Source organism: Thermobia domestica, chromosome 1 (genome assembly GCF_964235325.1).
Source record: "Thermobia domestica chromosome 1, izTheDome1.hap1.1, whole genome shotgun sequence".
Taxonomy (NCBI): domain Eukaryota; kingdom Metazoa; phylum Arthropoda; class Insecta; order Zygentoma; family Lepismatidae; genus Thermobia; species Thermobia domestica.
Window position 1 is genome coordinate 280,915,012 of NC_137454.1, and position 19,654 is coordinate 280,934,665.

Consider the following 19,654-nt stretch of genomic DNA (forward strand, 5'->3'; position numbering starts at 1 on the left):
GATAGGGAATGGGCCTCTGTATGCCCATATAACTATATAAGGTAATAATACCTATACATGACCATATAATATACATACATGGTAATAGGACCTCATCCAAGGAGGTAAAATGGGCCAAAAACCAAACACGTGGTACAACGTAATGCTTACGTTTATATTTTGGCAATTTTGTACCCCTAAAAGGGAACGAGGTGGACCACCCAAATTTATCATGATACATATTGAGGTCCTATACTATTATACCAAATGTTTAAATTGGGCAACTTCCAAAATTGAAGGGGTGGGCCAAGGTACCCCTTCCAATTTTTTAAAAAGGTGCACCAATATACCCATGTCTTATGAAAGGGAATGGGCCCCTGTATATGCCCATATAACTATATAAGGTAATAATACCTCATCAAAGGGGATAAATTAGGTCAAAAACTTCCGAAATTTAACTTTTTGGGAATTATTTACCCATGAAAGAGAACGAGATAGACCCCCAATACTAATAGAGGTACATACTATGGTCCTAGGCTACCATACCCTGTTTTTAGATTTGGCAATTTCCAAAATTTAAGGGGGTGGGCCAAGGTATCCCTCCCATAATTTAGAGGTGTGATGCTAAGTACCTCTGGGTCATTGATTCCGGGCCAAGGTCATTGACCTTTGACCTATGATGTCACTAACCTTTTTGCTGATTCAGTTGGACCAACGGGGATTCCTACTACTGTGGAGGGCCCTTCAGTTACTTCTGAACATTTTGAAATGTACATGGTGGTGACATATTGTAAATTAAATAATTAAACATATTCAAACTGTGGATAATATCTGAATGTAGATTGCAGAAGATCAAGAATAGGCCCTACTTCCATATTGTAACTTGAATTTCTGTAAGTCCTTTTAAAATAAACATATCACTTTGTGAAGGAAGAAATTTAATTGAAAATAAGAATTAATGTTTAAAATACATATTTATAGTACACATTTCATTATGAGTTTACATTTTATTTATATATATATCAGACATTTATTACATATTTATGTTCATATTTTAGGACCTGATATTACATAAAAGTCGAAGTTCTACTAACTACATCCACTGTTTGTTACATATAGTGATTTATCTATATCAGTAATACCTACACCAATATCTGCCACACATGCACCCTCTTAAAAAATAAACTTACCCTTTAGTATAAGAAGTGTATTTCGAAGAAAATTATAAAGTTTGCACTCTTCCAAATTTACTAAGTTCAAAATTCTGGATAAGCTATTAGTATTATATTCAGTGGTGAGACATTAACATAATCAAGACCAGCGGCGCAAATCTGTCACTAACATTGGGGTGTACGGGTAAGACAGTTCCTTTTTTTTTTTTTTTTTTAGCGATGTTCAAAATACTTATGAAGTTGAAAAACAATGCTGTCGAGGATGAGGGAAGCAAAGTTATCTTCAATATTGGGAGGCCGACTCATTTGAGGCTTATTCTGCGGGACATCAATTTCATCTTACTTTCCTTTGTGGCAATCGGAAACAAATCACATTTCTCTCCAAGAAACACATTTCACATCGGATTATTGGGGGGACAGTCGCCCCCAGGTCCAAGAATGGAGGGGACATGCCCTCATCCACCCGGGATTTGCGCCAGTGATCAAGTCCCATAAAACAGTTAGAAATGTTCAATATAATATTCAATGTCATCTCAATTTTAGATCATTCTTAATGTGAAAAAGGTTTCCATGTTTCAAATTTACAGTCATAATATAAACTTTCAGTTCTAAAATTTAACATTCTTAGATGTACAGAAGGTTCATTATTATAATATATAATGTCTTTCTTGCTTTCTACGTGTGTAATAACGTACATTTTTATTTGTATTTACATGTTAATTTATTTATTGTCATTTTAAAACACTGTAGTAAAATGTAATTATTTTTTAATTATTTTATTATTATTATTATTATTATTATTATTATTATTATTATTATTATTATTATTATTATTATTATTATTATTATTATTATTATTATTATTATAGTAGTAGTAGTAGTAGTGTCATTATCCTCCAATTATATGTAGTAATTATATTTTATAAGTACCCTAGTAATTTACTTTCCGATTTTTAAAAAATAAATGAGAAAAATTAAAAATAATTAAAAGAAAAAAAAACAAGAACCCTCCATCAAAAAAAAAAAAAAAGTGAAACTAATCTTGGAACTCTCCAGTATTGTGCACCGTAAACTGAATAAAACGAGTGATGAATGCAGGTATAATTATTGAAAAATGAGAAAGAGGGAGGAAACCAGAGAGCTCCAGACACGCTGTTGTCCACAACGAACTCGCATATTCTGGGATGAAACCAAGGAGATTTCTCACGAGAGGCATTCCGTTTGTCACTGAGCCACCGTTACCACCAAAAGCTGATAACTATTTGTGCTTTTTATCTTGGCTACTTTTTATACATGACAAAATGTTGGTAGTATCTAATGAATATTAATTTATCTTTGTCTTTAAACTCGTTTCTACGTGTTCGGTTTTGTATGGCATCCTGGCTTATTTTTAAAATGTCGCGTTATTCACAGAGATTAAGTAGTTAGAATCCGTAATAAGGAAACCGAAACTTTCACAAACAATGTTGTTATTCTGGTGCATTAAAGTAATGGACAAAGATATAGGTCTTTTCATGTAATCACCTTCTTTTCTAATTCGAAAGTGAAAAGCACCTTACATTATTCAGGAAACTTCATTATAAATACACTATTACTACTAGAAATTTTACACTGTCAATGGTTATAAATATATATACGAAGTATTTTGAAGAGCATTTTATAGAAAGGAGTAGTCAGTATACTTTACAGTACATCTTTGTTATTATATTTGATAAAATTTTTCATTTCTAAAAGGTTCTTATTTGAAAATAGCTTACAGCTTTCTATAGCATATCAATTCAGACTTGTCTCATGTCCTTTTAAAGTTGATTTTAAACTTACTTTTAAAGCAATCAGTTATATGATCAAGTGGTCAACATTCAACACTGTTTACAGTGTTGCCTCTCTCACGGTGCTGTTAGATACATTAGAAAGGATTTGACTTCTTGACGCTATAATAGGTGAGAGTGTCTTCGATTGAAAGTGCAGCGAATATATGTAATTAAGCTATAAATACTCAGTTCTTTTCTAAGAAGAATCTGTAAGTACATATTTTTTTTTTTTTTTCTAGGAACTGGATTACAGAGGAACATTCTCGCAAGAAGACATCGCCTATGGTAAAGTATTATGGAACCCGCTGCAAAATCTAGATTCAGCATATGAACTTCAGATTGAGCGATTGTACTTGTGCACTGGGAGAGATGGTTACATACCAACATTTGATCCAACAGGCGAAATCTATCATGAAGGACCTCAATATGGTTGTATTCAAAATTCTCCAAGACTTAAACATCGGTTTCTCTTGATGGTAAATGTTTATTTAATATATTTTATTTTAATCAACTCTATCTCTAAAGTTTCAGCTGGTTATATTTTGAAGGCATCAGCCATCGATAAATCTATTATACAAAGCTAACATGCAGATAAAGAAGTTAAGATAGAATTGTGGAAGTTTTCTGATGCAATTTACGAGATCTCAATTATAAAACGCTTAAGCAGCCTCGGGGGCAAACATTTTACAGAAAACAATGTTTCAGTGAAAATAAGCAAGCGTCTATATGGTCAAAACTTAAATGTTGAAGTACAAATGTTTCATGAGATCGCAAGGAATATCTATGGTATATGAAACGAAACTGTGCTTTGCATGTTTAACGTATATTTTATTTACGTGCTCGAACTTCACTTTATAAGAAACAATAATTTTAACTACTCTAGGATTACTGTCTTTTATTCAATTAAAAATTATTTTATAACATCCTCCTCGGATCAATACTGATAACTTGGCACGACCTCAGCAAATTAAAACAGATATGAGATTTGGAACATGAAATGCAAAAAGTCTTTATAGGGAAAGTGCGTTAAAATCCGTAATGAATGATTTAGAGAAATTTAGGATGGACCTAGTTCACAAAGTTAAATGGGAAGGAAATGGTGTAGTGAATCTGGAATTTTTACGTTCTTTTACGGGGAAGGAAATAAAAATCACCAACTGGGAACTGGTTTTTTCGGTCACAAACGAATAATATTAGTAATTAAGCAGGTTGAATTTGTTAGTGATAGGATTTCTTTCATTACTCTCAAGGGTTGCTGATGTGATATTATTGTTTAAATGTATGTGCCCCAACAGAAGATAAGGATGGCTACATAAAAGGCAATTTTTACGAAGAAGTAATTCCATTATGCGATTTCATTTCGAAGGTAGGACAGGATATTTTGAAACTAATTATAGGGAATGAAAATCTGCATAAGGAATGTAATGATAACGGCGTAAGCCTCCTAAACTTTGCAACATCCAAACACCTTATCGTGAAGAGTACAGAATTTCTACATTGCGATGTTTATAAATACACTTGGACTTCACCAGACGAAAAAACACATAATCAAATGGATCACGTTTTAGTAAAAGACAGTTCAGCATAATTGGTGTTCGTTCGTTCAAAGGAGCTGACTGTGACATTGATCACTACCTGGTAGCAGCGATAATACGAGACAGAGATTATCGTTGAATAAAGGAAATATTCAACATCTGAGAACGCAGAGATTTAATTTAAAGAAATTAGTGGAGACCTGGACAAGAAGGAAATATCAGATTGAAGTATCGAATAGATTCAGAGTTTTAGGTTCGAAGTACACTAGTGCTGAGGATACTTAGGTTGAAATAAGAGATAGGATGAAAATTTCAGCAAAACAAAAATTGGGCCACGCGGAAATACATAGGAACAAACTATAGTTCGACCAGAAATTCATTAAGCTAGGGGAGAAGAGAAAACAGGCAAAACTGTGTTGGACGCAAAATCCAACAGTATAACTACACAAAATCTCATCAATATCAGACTGAAACTTCTAAAACATTTTTGTTTAAAAAATGATATTTTGAAAACTAAAATTAATGAACTTGAAGATCAAAAGCATTCGGGAGATGTATAAGGGCATCAACAAATTTAAGGAAACTAGCAACCTCGTGCTTATATGTTAAAGAAAGCCGACGGAACAGTTCTCAGACACAGGTAGCAACTGAAATAGATAGAAATATATTTTTTTTTTTTACGATTTGCTTAACACGCAGCCAAAAAACTAATGTTTGTGGGAAAAGGCAAATGCACACAGCAAAACCGTATATTCCAATGCCTAGCCGAACAGAAGTAGAAATCACTATAAAGAAATTAAAGAAACGGAAATCTCCGAGTCTAGGCGAAATTCCGGCTTAGTTAAGTTTAGCTGAACAGGAAAATTGTAGAACAACATATACAAAATCAATCTCCTTATCTGCAACAAGGGGGAATTGCCACAAGAGTGGAATCAATCAATCATTGTTCCAGTTCACAAGAAAGGCGACAAAACGAGGTCAAGGTATTTCTCTTCTGTCACATGCTAAAAAATCCTCTAAAACATTCTATTAGCAAGATTGACCCATACGCAGATGAAATTATTGACATGAGATTATCAGTGTGGATTTCTCGGTCTAGGTCTCGAAGCGCTCCACGGTATAAAATCTTCGTTCGTTGAGAATTTCATCTGCAGATAATTGTGTGTGTCTATGTTCGAGAGGTTTTGCTGCACTGTAAATGTGATTATGATATACATATTAATAGAAGTAGTGAGAAATATTCTGGCAATATGGGATAAGAGGTCCAAACAACATCATAATAAGCACGTTTTAAATAGCGAATGAAAGAAAATAGCAACTCAAGTGAGAATGTAATTAAGTTATTCATATTTGTTTGAAAATTATTTCTGTAATTTATTATTATATAACGCAGTGGTGGTTAACGGGAGGGGTCTTTCGGGCTGAAGCACCCAAATTCTGGAATTTCTAAAAAAAAAAAAAAAAAAAAAAAAAAAAAAAAAAGCCAGTGCTAATCATATCTATACTCAAAATCTTCAAATCTCCCCGTTCCCTAGTTGCGAGATTAATAAACAAGAATTACTTCTAAATTCGTTACTGATATGAGGTAAATAAATAGTTGTAAAGACAGGCACGTAACCATAAGGAGGCAATGTCGCATAATGGAATTGCAGTGACGAAACTTGACTTGGTGAAGATAATCCCTTATCCACCCTGCGACCTGGAGCCATACCTATTTTTGAATTTACTGGGAAATAATTTTCTTGCCCGGGTGCTGAAAGAGGACACTTAAAATTGAAATTAAAATTGAAAATAAGTAAAAGTTTTAGATTTATTAGGGATAGATAACAGATGAGACTCAAATGTTTTTGCGAAACATGAGACGAGACCTTGGAAGCAACGAAATTCTTCTTGCTGTTTTTGTCCCCTGCCATAATTTTAGAAAATGCGATATTAAAACTCAATCGAATCGTGTTTGATAACGCTTCAGAAATTTCACTTGCTTCATCTAAATTTAAAATGTTTTTCCAGTTTTCGTGGCTAAGGAAATAGTTGAAGTAATTAATATTTTCGTCATCAATTTTTGTCTTGTACTTAAAGCAATTTTTTGGTTTCAGCTCTGTAGCTTTTACACTCAAACGTTCATCAGTTAATACTGCCATCTGTGCATCATGGTCACGAAAACCTGTGGTGATAACGTAGGAGTAACAAACGAAATGACTGGTATTAATGAATTTTTGATATAATGTAGACTCTGTTGTCACTATTACTCTTGTAGGCTCCTTTTTAGTTTCTTTTAAATTACACATGTCCGAAGTGGTCTTAGGCCTACATTCATTTCATTATGTAGGAAATTTTTATCTAAGTTGCCTATAATGATTTAATTGTACTTTGTTTTAATATAGTGATCTAATACTGTTTCTAACTTTTTAGAAAATCTATCAATTATACTATCAGGAGTTCTGTATACACGAGTAATAACAACTTTTAAGTCAGGAATATCTAAAAGATACTACATTCAAAATATTCTTTTTCTTCTTTCAGGTTTTCAAACCTTTTAATTTTGACAGAATCTAATTCAGACCTCGCAAATATACAAGACCCCCTCTTACGTTTTCTGTTCTACAATAGCTATAAGCGCATATGAAACCAGGCAATTTTACACATTCTATATTCTTACATATCTCTCAATGTTAAAAAAAATGATTAGCTTTTTTGAGAGTATCTTAATAATAGCTGTAGAGTAGTAGCATTTTAGTTGGACTTAATCGCTATACATTTTAGAGAAATACAACAAAATTATTGTTATTTTTGGATCTGGAACTCGTTACTAGGGACAGATCAATTTCTAAGTTCTGTAACATCATTTTCACAATTATGCAATTTTTAGAATCGTAATAGACTTACTCTTGGAGCATTATTTACATCCATACAAAATCATCTGAGTATTTTTTTTTTTTCTATCTTAACCTACGTCGTTCAACAGTAATACTCTTTAAAGTTTTCTCATTACAATTTTTACCTCTTTCGTGTTACCATTTTTAGAAGATACAGAAGTTGTTTTCCCAGGCTGTACACAATCAGCATCCTGCGGATTCAAACAAACTGGATTCATTAGTGGTAGGTGCAAAGATACCTGAACTACTAGTAGATAACTGTGTGTCATTTCCTCACTAAAGGGATACAAGGGTTTACAATAATAGTAGTCTAACATTTCTACAAGCTTTTTGCATAGAAGCTCTTTTTATCATTATAATTGAGATGTAAACCTATTTCGTATGTAGGTTTCTAGGAAGTTTTCCATTTAGTACCTGAACGTTTCTGAAGCTATTACAGAATTCCGTAAGCTTTGAATTGAGTTTGAAATTTTTCAATTCTTCATGACAGAAGATGATTCTATGAGATCGTACCTATGAAGGAAAGAACACAAAAAGAAAAAAGAAAACTTTTCTATCAATTTTTCACTCCTTTCCCATCTTCCTCCCTCCTCCCTTTCATTTTTTTCTGTTTTCCCTTTCTCTTCCTCGTGAAAAGGAAAGAAAAGGACTGTTCCCCTTTCTTTCCTGTTTTGATTCTTCTCTTTTTATCTCCTTCCTATTTTAAAGAAGGGAGAAATGAAGTCAAGCAAGTAAAGAAAAGAAACAGAAAAACAAATGAGATGGGAATAGCAAGAAGAGAGAATGAGTCTCTCTTCCTTTCTCAGATTTTTCACCTAGAAATTGCCTTTTTTCAACCTGAAGAAAGAGAAACAGAGAGAAATAAAAGTTTTATTTACGAAAAGAGAGAATCTGATTCACTTTATTTTTACATATATAGAAATAAGGAGCGACATAAAGAGAAGCGAATTTGACGGAACAAGAAATTTTCTCCGTCCTCTTTCTCTCTTTCCTTCTCTACGGAAGAAAAGAGAAAGAAAGAAAAGAGATGGAAAGAAAAAGGAAAGGGTTAAGGAAAGAAGAAAATTCAAAAATCTTTAAGGAGAAAGAAGAAAGATAGGTTATTACAGGTCTTTCCTATCTTCCCATTTTTAGGTAAAATAGATTTATACAATGTAACTACAAAAAACATGTATCTACTTATAGAAGCTATAAACCATATATTCGTAAGAAAAATGACTTACTTTGTGTCCTCTTACCTGTTCGTTTAATTGTGTATTTCCTTCTTCGTCCTCAGCAAGAATTTCTTTTTTCTTTTTTTTCCCACTGGATCCTTACATATTAATCTCCTAATACAGTTTTAGCTTCCTTATAAAGAATTTACACGAAGTATTCCTTAGAGTTAATTTCATTTTCTAATTACCCCTAATTATTTTTACTGTATTTAACAGTCTACTTCCTGTTTCTTTTAAAACACTACTATTCAAATTAACGATATGTGGAATTCCACAATATATCTTCATGACTTTTAATTTTGAAGTTCTAATATAGTTATCACTAATTCAATTTTTTGTCTGTTGTAAATACTATTTTACACTGGTGGTCTTGATTCTCTACAAATATTATCGTGAATTTTAAAGTTATCTAGGTGAACACTAATTTCAAAATTGTACAGTTATGTCATTACAACTTCTAATCAAAGTAAAATTCTCCACTTCTCAGTAGTTTAAGGAGTTATGTTGCTATATTAATTTTCAACTAGCGCCAATTCAACTTCAAGTGGAGGCAGTATGGTCAAATCCAACTTTTGAAGTGATGTAAATAATATTCTGAAAAAACTTGAGATTCTATCTTAGTATCTTAACTAGGATTCTAGTGTTATTAACGCTGAAGCTGTATAGATTAGAAAACATTTGTAACTAACAACGAATAAATATTATACATTACTTTTCTAATTTACTTTGTCATATGGATTATATTGCCTTAATCTAAATTGAGTTTGGGTACGGATAAAACGGACTCAACAACGTTTTTTCTGTATTACTGTAACGTTGATATAAAACCGTTGTGTGTTTTACGTTGAGTTCTGTATCTTGGAGATGTTTCGATAGGCCGAAAGTGGGGAATTATTGTCCCCGATGTCTCTCATATGCCTTTTAACCCAGATTGATATGTTCCTCTTTGGTCATGCCAGTATGATATACGAAGTACGATTTCGCGCATCTCGAACAAACCTTTCCCGCTATTCAGTGACCCCCGCAGGGCTTGCCCGGTTCCTCGCTCCAGTCAATATAGCCTTGCACTATATTACCTGCAGGTTCACAATGTACAATGTCTCTCTCCGGTCGCCACTCGATGAATCCGATTAATGGGCTCAACTTAACAGTCTACAGTTCAGTTTCGGGAGGTAGCATCTGCTAGACGATCTAAAGTGTAAAATTGAGAACAGGTGAAATCATCATCTTCTCCCGTATACTTGTCACAAAGAATGCTATGCACTTACATCGCGTTTCTCATGCTTTTCTGAAATTAGAACAGAAAATACATATACATTAAGTGCCTATTTATCGTTAAAATAAACATTGTTAAAATAAAAAGATACGTTCCCGAAGCTGAAGTCCGTCTGTTTCCTTAATCTATTTCATTCACCAATATCAAATGTTCATATCGCCTCTTCTACCATGAAAACAAGACGTTACCGTCGTATCTTCATCGTGATAAGAATATTTTGCATTCAGTTCAGGTACGACGAACTAGTGAATATAATTGTTGGAGGACAGTCTATTCGTGTCAGCCTTTCATTTTGTTTTTCTGCGCACTTATTCTTGGTTCGCCAAAAAACATCTCTCTCCCACCGCTTTTTGATCACGAGATTGGGTGTGATAGAATTTTACATTGACATTAATTAGTTATATCATAGTAAAATGCAGTAAAACATTACTTCTTAATTTCCACAAACAGTTCGTAAAATATCACCTTTGACTTTAGCGTTTATGCACAGTTGTAATTGTATAACGTTTTTTAGAGACAAGATTACAGGACCAATCCTTGCCTATTTCGGTTTTCGCTGAGTAATGGTATTATGCACTAATACATACACAACTTTCATAAGCATTCCACACACTCTTCAGTTCTCTTTTTTTCCTTTTGTTCTACCTATGATTCTAATGGTACCACTAGGTGGCAGCATAATCGAAGAACGGCACACACAAGGCGAACTAAACGAATTTGGATTACCACCACTATTGAGCGCGAAGCGCAAAAATTGCGTGTTAGTGAAAAATAAAATGAGGCGCAAATTTGGACGAGTTACATTGGCGGTCGAGAGGAATGTACATACACAATTGAACAATGGTAAACGTTTAAGAACCCTGTACCGTGATTTCACTTTAACTAAAAGCACAATTTCAAAGTCATTTACTGTACTAGTTCACTGGGAATTTTATAAGTATTTTCGCTGGTCGAACACTTCATCAAATGAAAGTGTTTTATTTCAACGAAGGAAAATAACGAACTTATGGGACATTTACATTCATATACAAAGAACTCATGGGGCTTTTATATGTAAAGTTTTCTTCACCTGCAATTCATCTTGTTTTAAGGCGCTATTACTAGGGTAAACAAGATCACGTGCACGACTTATATTTGAAACATAAATGAATCTCATGATACACTTTAATATTTTGTTTACATTACTACGATATGCGCTTTTACTATCAGTAATAACACAAGTAACATTATGAAAAGCATAATATATGATAGATGCATATTATATTAACATTACATATTTTATATTAACATTATAACTTTTTACTTTTCTTGCATACATAGAAAAAAATTTAGTTACATTCATTGAATCATCATAAATATGTTTTAACGTTACAAAAGAACTAAAACAGTTATCTATTCTATTACTTTAAACACAGTTTACATAAATAAAATGTAGTGAAAATCACTTTTCTAAAATAAATGAAACTACTTGAAAATATAGATATCAAATTCACATGATATTGTGAATCGTTGGTTTATCACGCAAATAAAAGAAACATACATTAATAAAAAGAATGGCACTTATTTAATCAACAAAAGAAAATAATTGAACTTACTACATATATATATATATATATATATATATATATATATATATATACAGAGAGAGAGAGAGAGAGAGGCAGATATATATATATATATATATATATATATATATATATATATATATATACACTATACTTGAAGTTGTATATAGGTAATGAAACAGATAGAGTGATCGGAACACTCCTTCAGAGAAAGGATAAAGAAACCACCAACCTCGATGCGCTGGACTGGATAGCTAAATGGTCAATTTTAGTTGGGTCAGACCTTCCGGCTCCTGAAAGTCGAAATAAACAGTCGGTCTGGGACGAGCCCATCGTGAATTACCGTTTAGTTTCATTATTGCAGACTTCTAATAACATCGAAGATAAGGCCAGGCTTCTTGCTGCCAAGTCCCCTGAAAACGGTGCATGGCTTTAAGCTCTACCATCACCTTCTCTCGGACTACATTTAGACAACGAAAGCTTCCGAGTATCCGTCTCTCTTCGTCTAGGAGCAAATATATGCGAGCCACACCATTGTCCAAGCTGCAGGACTCTCGTGGTTAAAAGAAGTTTACACGGTCTTTCATGCAAAATTAGTGTCGGCAGATATTCACGCCATTGGAATGTGAATGACATCATTTTGAGAGCCTTAACATCCGGGGGATACCATCTGTGAGAGAACCAATTGATTGCAGCCGTTCAGACGGAAAAAGGCCGGACGGTATGACATTAGTGCCATGGAAGCAAGGAAAGGCGTTGATTTGGGATTTCACTTGCTCAGACACTTAAGCCCCTGTAATCTTCAATTTTCATCAACAAAAGCAGTTCTTGTCGTTGCACGAAGAGCAAAAGAAAACAGAAATAAATATGTTAATTTTCTAGACAAGTATTGGTTTGTTGCAATAGCAATTGAGTCTAGTGGTTCGTGGGATCAAGAATGCGCTAAATTTAACGAAATCGGCAAACGTATATCCATTAAATCAGGAGACACTCGAGCCAAGTCTTTTCTAATTTAACGCATTAGCATGGCCACTCAACGAGGGAATGTAGCCGCTATTACGGGTACGTTGCCCACTGGTAAAGTACTAGAAGAGATTTTTCTTTTATAATTTCTGAGGGCGTCTTGTACACTAACAGCATTAAATTTGGGAAATGAAGTTAGAGATCTAGAATACATTTGCGCCCCAGATCCCCTGGGAGTCAGAGCGTTAAACAATTCAATTGAACAGTATTAGTTAACCTTGAAGAAAACAAATTCCATTTTTAAATTCTCAACAAAGAGCACAGCAGGTCAAATGCAATGTCCTAGAGGAAAGTAGCATGGTTTTGGAGATCTTGAAGGCAGAGGACGTTCCGATGAAAGTGGAGCTGCTATCAACAGTTTAACTAATTTTGAAAGTAGTTTGATAGTGTTATTATCATTGTTCTGTTTTTGAATATCATGTAGTTCTTATAAATACCACGGAATGTTTACGTAAGCATCTCAAACATTAAACTTTTCTATATATCGTGAAGAAAAGAGATAATAAAACATTTTCAAACTACTCATACCATTCTAACGCAATTACGTAAAAAATAAAATTATTATACACAAGTATAAAAGGTTACACATTATTTTAATAAAATACTTCTATGAAATAAATTTATTACCTCTCTTTCGTACTGTTACGACAAGAGTGAGGCTGGATAGAAGTAAGTCTGCCACACTTTTACGCTGATCAGCGCCTATTTACTTAAATTTACAAGTCTCCCTTCTCCCATCATACATTTAAAGTTTCTTCCCACCCCTTCCGAATAACAATAAGACCTTCAAAGTGAGGTAGGAGTACAAAAAGAATATGGAAAGTGAGCCCTAAGGTTAAAAGCAAAATGTGAGGGAGTTGCCATTCATAACAGAATATTCGTCTAATAGTGTTTCCACTACCACATAGAAACTTGCTTTCATTCTAGTGAACTTAGAGTGTATATTAGTTAACATAAAAAATATTACACAAACGCTAGGCAACTCACCTCGTATTGAGGGTGGTTTAATATCTAACTACCAGTTGCAATAACTTGTAGCAGAAGCATCAGCGAGACAATAGGGACACTTACATAAATGAGTTTTCAGCTCATATCTCTTTTATGTAATATAACATTGTTAAACAATTATTTCACATAGAATGATCTTTAATATACAATCCATGTTCATGCATTTTTTTTTAACATATCGCATCTATTCAACTTTGGATTTAACAAATGATTTAAAGTCAATATGAAAGTACGTTTTTGACAATCAAACTTAACATTCAAATACTGTAAATGCGTGTCACTTCTCAATAGGTCTTTCAACAATAACTGGACATTGAACTTGTTACTTTCGCCTGTGTTGAAAACAGACAAACTAACTTTAATCACATTCGAGAAATTTATATTTACCAAAGTTTCAGGTTTGCAAGAATCTACTTTTTCGCTGTTTTGTTTTACAGAATCGAATTCTTTTTCATGAACGTGCTTCTTGGCCAATTCTAACCATACGTTCTTAGTTTTTTGACTGGGTCTCCACTCTCTCATACGATCAATACAATGTACACCATAAGATTATCCAGTCAAAGGATCTATAAGTTCAAAAACTTTATGATGTGAGATCTTACTTTTACATAACAAAGGACCCTTATAGAGCATGAAGAATGATTGCAACAAAAATACTAAATCGTTTTCTTTTATATTTCCCTTCCTGGGTTGCATTGTATTTTTCATTTCTTCTTCTAACTTTTGCATTCCTACAGTAGCCATTATGAGTTTATTCTTCTAATTTACAGGTTTGTTTTCATAATAACTTCGTTTGTTACAATGCCAAAATGTTCCAACACAGAATAATTAGGTTTTACATCCAAGTGAAGACTTGCAGGGCTGACACCTAAACTACTACATACAGAATAATTCAACAAAATAACAATACGAAATGTTTTTTTTTTTTTTTTTTTATAACGAAACGATTACAAAAATAATTTCGAGTTCTGACAATTCCAAAATCATTGCAGATGTCAGGTTTATCCAAACAAAGACTACTCGGCGGAAGGCTATATTCCGTTTAACCTACGCCAATTTTCAGTTTCTCTAATGCAGAAGTAATTTTATATGGCTTCATTTGCCAAAACATCAAGAATGTGAAATCACAAGTGACCAAGTGGTTTCTCCCAACAGTTTTACTTTTGGAACACACTATATTAACATGTGCACTTTGTTTTCCAATACTGCAAATGGCAACACTGCACAAAAATTTGTAATGTTTTTTTGAATTTTAATTCTCTAACTTCCTTTGCTTTCATTTAACTAACACTAAATTTTGCACGTTTTTTTCTTATTTACTATGGCAACACTGCGTCGAGATTTAGGTAGTTTACTAGACTATGAATCGCAACACTGGTTCATATTAGAAGATTGTCTCACTAACTTTTGATTTGTATCACAATCTTTTCTTTCGAATACTTCTAAAACTGCTTGTAGACGATCCATGAAAGCTTGAACAAGACTTTTGTTCAAGAGTTGAATTCAATAGTTTCGTTCAAGAAATTTTGTTTCGGTCCTGTTTTAACAATCCAATTCAAGAGCATTCAATAGCCAATCAGCGTTCGAGTTTGAGTGCAGGAAAATACAAAACAAGTATGATGGCATCGTAAGACAGAGCTGCAGTTGAAAAAATATCTTTTCGTTACTCTTTTCCATAATTATCTAATATTCCAAGTGTGTATTATAATAAACAAAGCCAATATTTGCGCCGGAAGATATTGTTAGTATTTTTTGTTGATAATATTCACGATTTATATAGTTACACAAATCCTGCGTGCCCATAACTTTTGTTAAATTTTGAAGCAATGAGAAGTATAAGTATTAATTTGATAATTTAATATACAAGAATATCGGGTGTAGATTAAGAAAGAAGAGTCCATTAAATTATATATATATATATGTACATATATATGACTTTTCTTGATTTAATAAGACGTTTTGTACTGTTATTAATCTCTGATAATATCAAATAATTGCGAATAGATTGATAATATGCTCGCCAACTGAAGTATCATGGAAATGATTACATGTTATCCTACTGTATTCTAATTATTTTATCTCGAAATCCACACGTAGTATTTGAGAAGTTATTTTTTAAGGTAGAGGTTGCTTTCGCTGTGCAGATTAATTTTACTAGTGCTTTCCCGTAAGGTACAAATGTGCATCCTAATATATGCTACATACAAGACTGTGCAAAAATTATAATAAATAAATAAAATCGAGCAGCTATTTAACAGTGTCGGGGCAGGAGCATTGAAGGGGATCCACGTGAGAGTAGTCCGTACGGAGCAGGCGCGTCATCGACGGAGGTTGTAGTACAAGGATAACAATCATGTATAAATTAGAATAGTGCAACAAACACTTGACATCGTATTCACTTATTTGAACTGAACTATAGCTCTTGTAATGATTTGATACTGGTTACATAAAACTTCTAAACATAAAATACTGGTTTCCTACAATATCCAGGCATGCTTCGACAGTGAGAATTATTACGGTATTTCAGATAATTCTCCTTCATACACACTCACACATTTTAACAGTAAAATTACTATTCGTTTGACGGGTTATTCTTAATCAGTACCAAACAGGGATAGAATTGTGAAGAAAGTCTGATGCAGATATTGGCGGTAAGACCTGTAGCTGAAAAATATTATCATTGTTTCGTTTGGTTTTCTGTGATTTCAGCCTTTTCTTTAAACAGTCTTCGATGCCAACGCATAAATAACATCAAAAGGCAGTCATTGGCTCGTGATACACACAATTTTAGAAAACAGTTCGATTTTTTCTTTTTGAGTGTGGTTCTGTCATCAGTACGCCATTTGAAGAATCAGATTTTTTTTTAAAAAAAGGGAACGATTTTATACCTAAGCAGCACTACTTTTTTAACGTCACCTAACCTAACTCGCATTTAATGTAAAAGGGACAAACTACTTAGTGAAAATTCGATGGGATTTTTGCAAAATCAATTGACCTGTTTTCTAAATTCTTTAATATAATCTATTAAATTACAAACGCCTGCAGAAAGTTACGAAAAATATGCTAATATTATAGCTATTCATGCGCACGTCTGAACTAAATCACTACGCAGTTTCGCTTTCATTTGTTTTCATATTACAGTCTCTTGTTTTGGACTGCCATCTATTAACAAGAATATAAAACAGATTCAATACCTCTATGATCGTGGAAAAGTTGTTTCAAGTCCGTTCGAGACTCTTGCTCAAGAGTTTCGAACAGTACTCTTTTGAACGTGTAAATTTGAGGTATTGAGTGGCCTTGTTCAAGCTTTCTTGGATCGTCTACAAGCAGCATAGCAGACTTCACTGGTAGGCGTATTTTTCGAAATTTTATTCGAGCACTAAATTGATTTTCTATTTCATACTGATTTTTTGGTGCGCTTGTATGTTTGGGATTTCCTAATGTAATAACACGATTAACATACGGATTCTCATCAACAAGCATCTTTGACCTACATTTCATTTTGCGTTTATTTTTACTTTTGATTCTTACAAGTGCGTGTGGTTTACTCACTAATTTGGCGGGCGTTTCCCGAAAAGATTTACAATTCTTACTATTTACAAACGCTCTATAGTCTGCGCCTGATTCACAGACGCGCACAGAACTATATTTACGTTCACAATTGTCTATCATTACCCTACGTCGATGACCAAATCTGCTTTTAAGATTAGCTTTCACTAACAACTGGCTAGGAGTGCTCACATATTTTTCATCTGTACAAGTACTAGTAACTACAATACTGTTTACTTTATTACCATCTTTCTTTTGTGTCTCGATCTTTTCATCTAACTGAATCAAAACTCGTTTAACACTATCTGAACCTGCACGATTAATTCTGTCTACACTACTGCTGATACTACATTTAATTTGTTGAACTGTTTCAGCACTTTTTTCTAGGGTCTCTTTCAATTTAGTAGAAGCTTGCTTTAACGTCAATACTCTATTTGTAACACCGTCAAAAATTTTTTTCTAACCGTTGCTTAGTTTCGTTCGAACACTTTTCGGTTAGAGTTAAGCAAAAAGGGCCCCATCTTTTTTCGCTTGATTCTTGTAGTTTGTGACGAGACAAACACGACAGTACCAAAATTACCGAAATTTCACAGAGGGAACATGGGTAATTTAGGTAATTTTGTAGTCTAATACTGCTTATAGACGATCCAAGAAGCCTTGAACAAGAGTCTTGTTCAAGACCATTCAAGACTATTTGATGAAAAAGACGTCAGCACTGACGTCTTTTTTGTCTTGAATTCAATAGTTCCGTTCCAGAAATTTCGTTTCGATCCTGTTCTAAACAATCCAATGCAAGAACGTTCAATAGCCAATCAGCGCTCGAGTTGAGTGCAGGAAAATACAGGGTGCGGCACGTAAAACCGGCCTGTCGTAATATTCTGGTATATTGTGTTTTTGGCAACACTTAAATAATCTACCTTCCTACCAAGAGATGGCGTGTCGAGGTCGGGTCGACTTACGTGACCTGCAGCAGTCACGTGCAGCCGCAGCCAGTGAAACTTGTCGAAACCAGTTGAGAAAAAGGCCTCGTTGTGTTAAGCCGGGTGAGTGTCAGTGTGTAATAATGCTGTATTCGATACCCGAGCGTGTTGCCATTGTTGAAGGGTTCATTCTCACTGGATCTTTTGTGAAAACAAAGAATTTGTTTCGGGAGAAATTTCCAGGACGTTCTGTGCCAGCAAAAAGCATCATTCAGGAATTGATCGAAAAATGGCGGCGTACAGGATCGGTTCAAAATGCTCCCAGGAACAGACGACCATCTGTCTGCACACCTGAATTAAAGATGCAGGTGGAGGAGATAATGACAAGAAGTCCTCGAAAGTCAACCAGGAGATTGAGTCAACAGGTTCATGCGAGTGAGAGAAGTTGCAGACGTGTTTTAAGGGGACTGAAGTTAAAACCGTACCGGATAAGTGTGCAAGAACTGAAGGAGCCTGGCCTGCAAAAGAGGGTGCATTTCTGTTCATGGCTGTTGAGCAATGTTGCCAGTGGTTTCTTGGATCCACTAATGCTCATCATGAGTGATGAGGCGTGGTTCCACCTGTCTGGGTACGTAAATTCCCAAAACAATTCTGATTGGTCGACAGAAAATCCACACGCAATCCACCAGGTACCCTTGCATGATGAGAAGATTGGTGTTTGGTGTGCCATTTCCGCCACACGCGTTATTGGGCCCATATTCTTTGAGACGACAGTGAACAGTGACGTGTATATGGGAATCCTGGAGGAGTTTTATATACACTTGACCGATGAGGAGCATCAGTTATGTTACTTTCAGCAGGACGGTGCAACATGCCACACATCAGCTGCATCATTGTCCCTTGTGCATGAGATGTTTACACCAGAGAGGACAATCAGCAAAGGCTTGTGGCCTCCTCGGTCACCAGACTTGTTCACGTGTGACTTTTACTTATGAGGACTGTTAAAGGGAAGAGTATACGAAACAAATCCACACACAATTGAAGAACTCAAAACCAGGATCCAGGATGTCACCAATAGCATTACAACACAAGAACTGACAAGGGTATATATGAATCTCCTCAATCGTGCTCACATGTGTGTTGAAGTGGGCGGAGGACACTTTCAGCACCTGCTGTGAAGGCTGCTGTGAAAGTGAGTAGTCATATTCAATACATTACTTTTCATTTATGTGTTGTAGTTAATCATATTCAATACATTACATTTCATTTTATGTGTTCACTTTACGGGCCGGTTTTACGTGCCGCACCCTGAAAGAAATGGTGGCGTCGTGACAAAACCAGTTGTTGAATAAATATCTTTTCATTACTCACTTCCATATCTGATGTTCAAAGTGTGCTTATAATAATAAACGAAGTCTAATATCTGCGCTGGAAGATATTGTTAGTATTTTTGTTGATAATATACACGATTTATGTAGTTACAGTGCTTGCATGTCCATAACAATTGTTAAATTTTGTGGCAATGATTTGTATTCATTTGAGAACTTAATATACAAGAATGTCGGGTGTAGATTGTAACGATATGGACATATACAAACTTTTAAATCAACCCTCGTATTTCCCAACGGCAGTTCTTGGAAACAACGTTATTTTTATCCATAATCATCAATTTCCTGCATTACTGGAAGCATCAGTATTTTCAATATAATTTGAATTGAACGATAGA

At 34.3% G+C, this 19,654-nt stretch overlaps 1 protein-coding gene across 5 annotated transcripts in view; it reads left to right on the forward strand.

Moving 5' to 3' along the window:
- Positions 1–19,654, forward strand: part of LOC145661112 (extracellular matrix organizing protein FRAS1-like) — a 3,375,101-nt gene that overhangs the window by 3,318,446 nt on the left and 37,001 nt on the right. For all 5 annotated transcript variants that reach the window (XM_081726561.1, XM_081726566.1, XM_081726573.1 and 2 more), the window contains one exon: positions 3,202–3,438. In XM_081726561.1, coding sequence (XP_081582687.1) covers positions 3,202–3,438 — 237 coding nt within the window. The remainder of the gene's footprint in view (positions 1–3,201; positions 3,439–19,654) is intronic.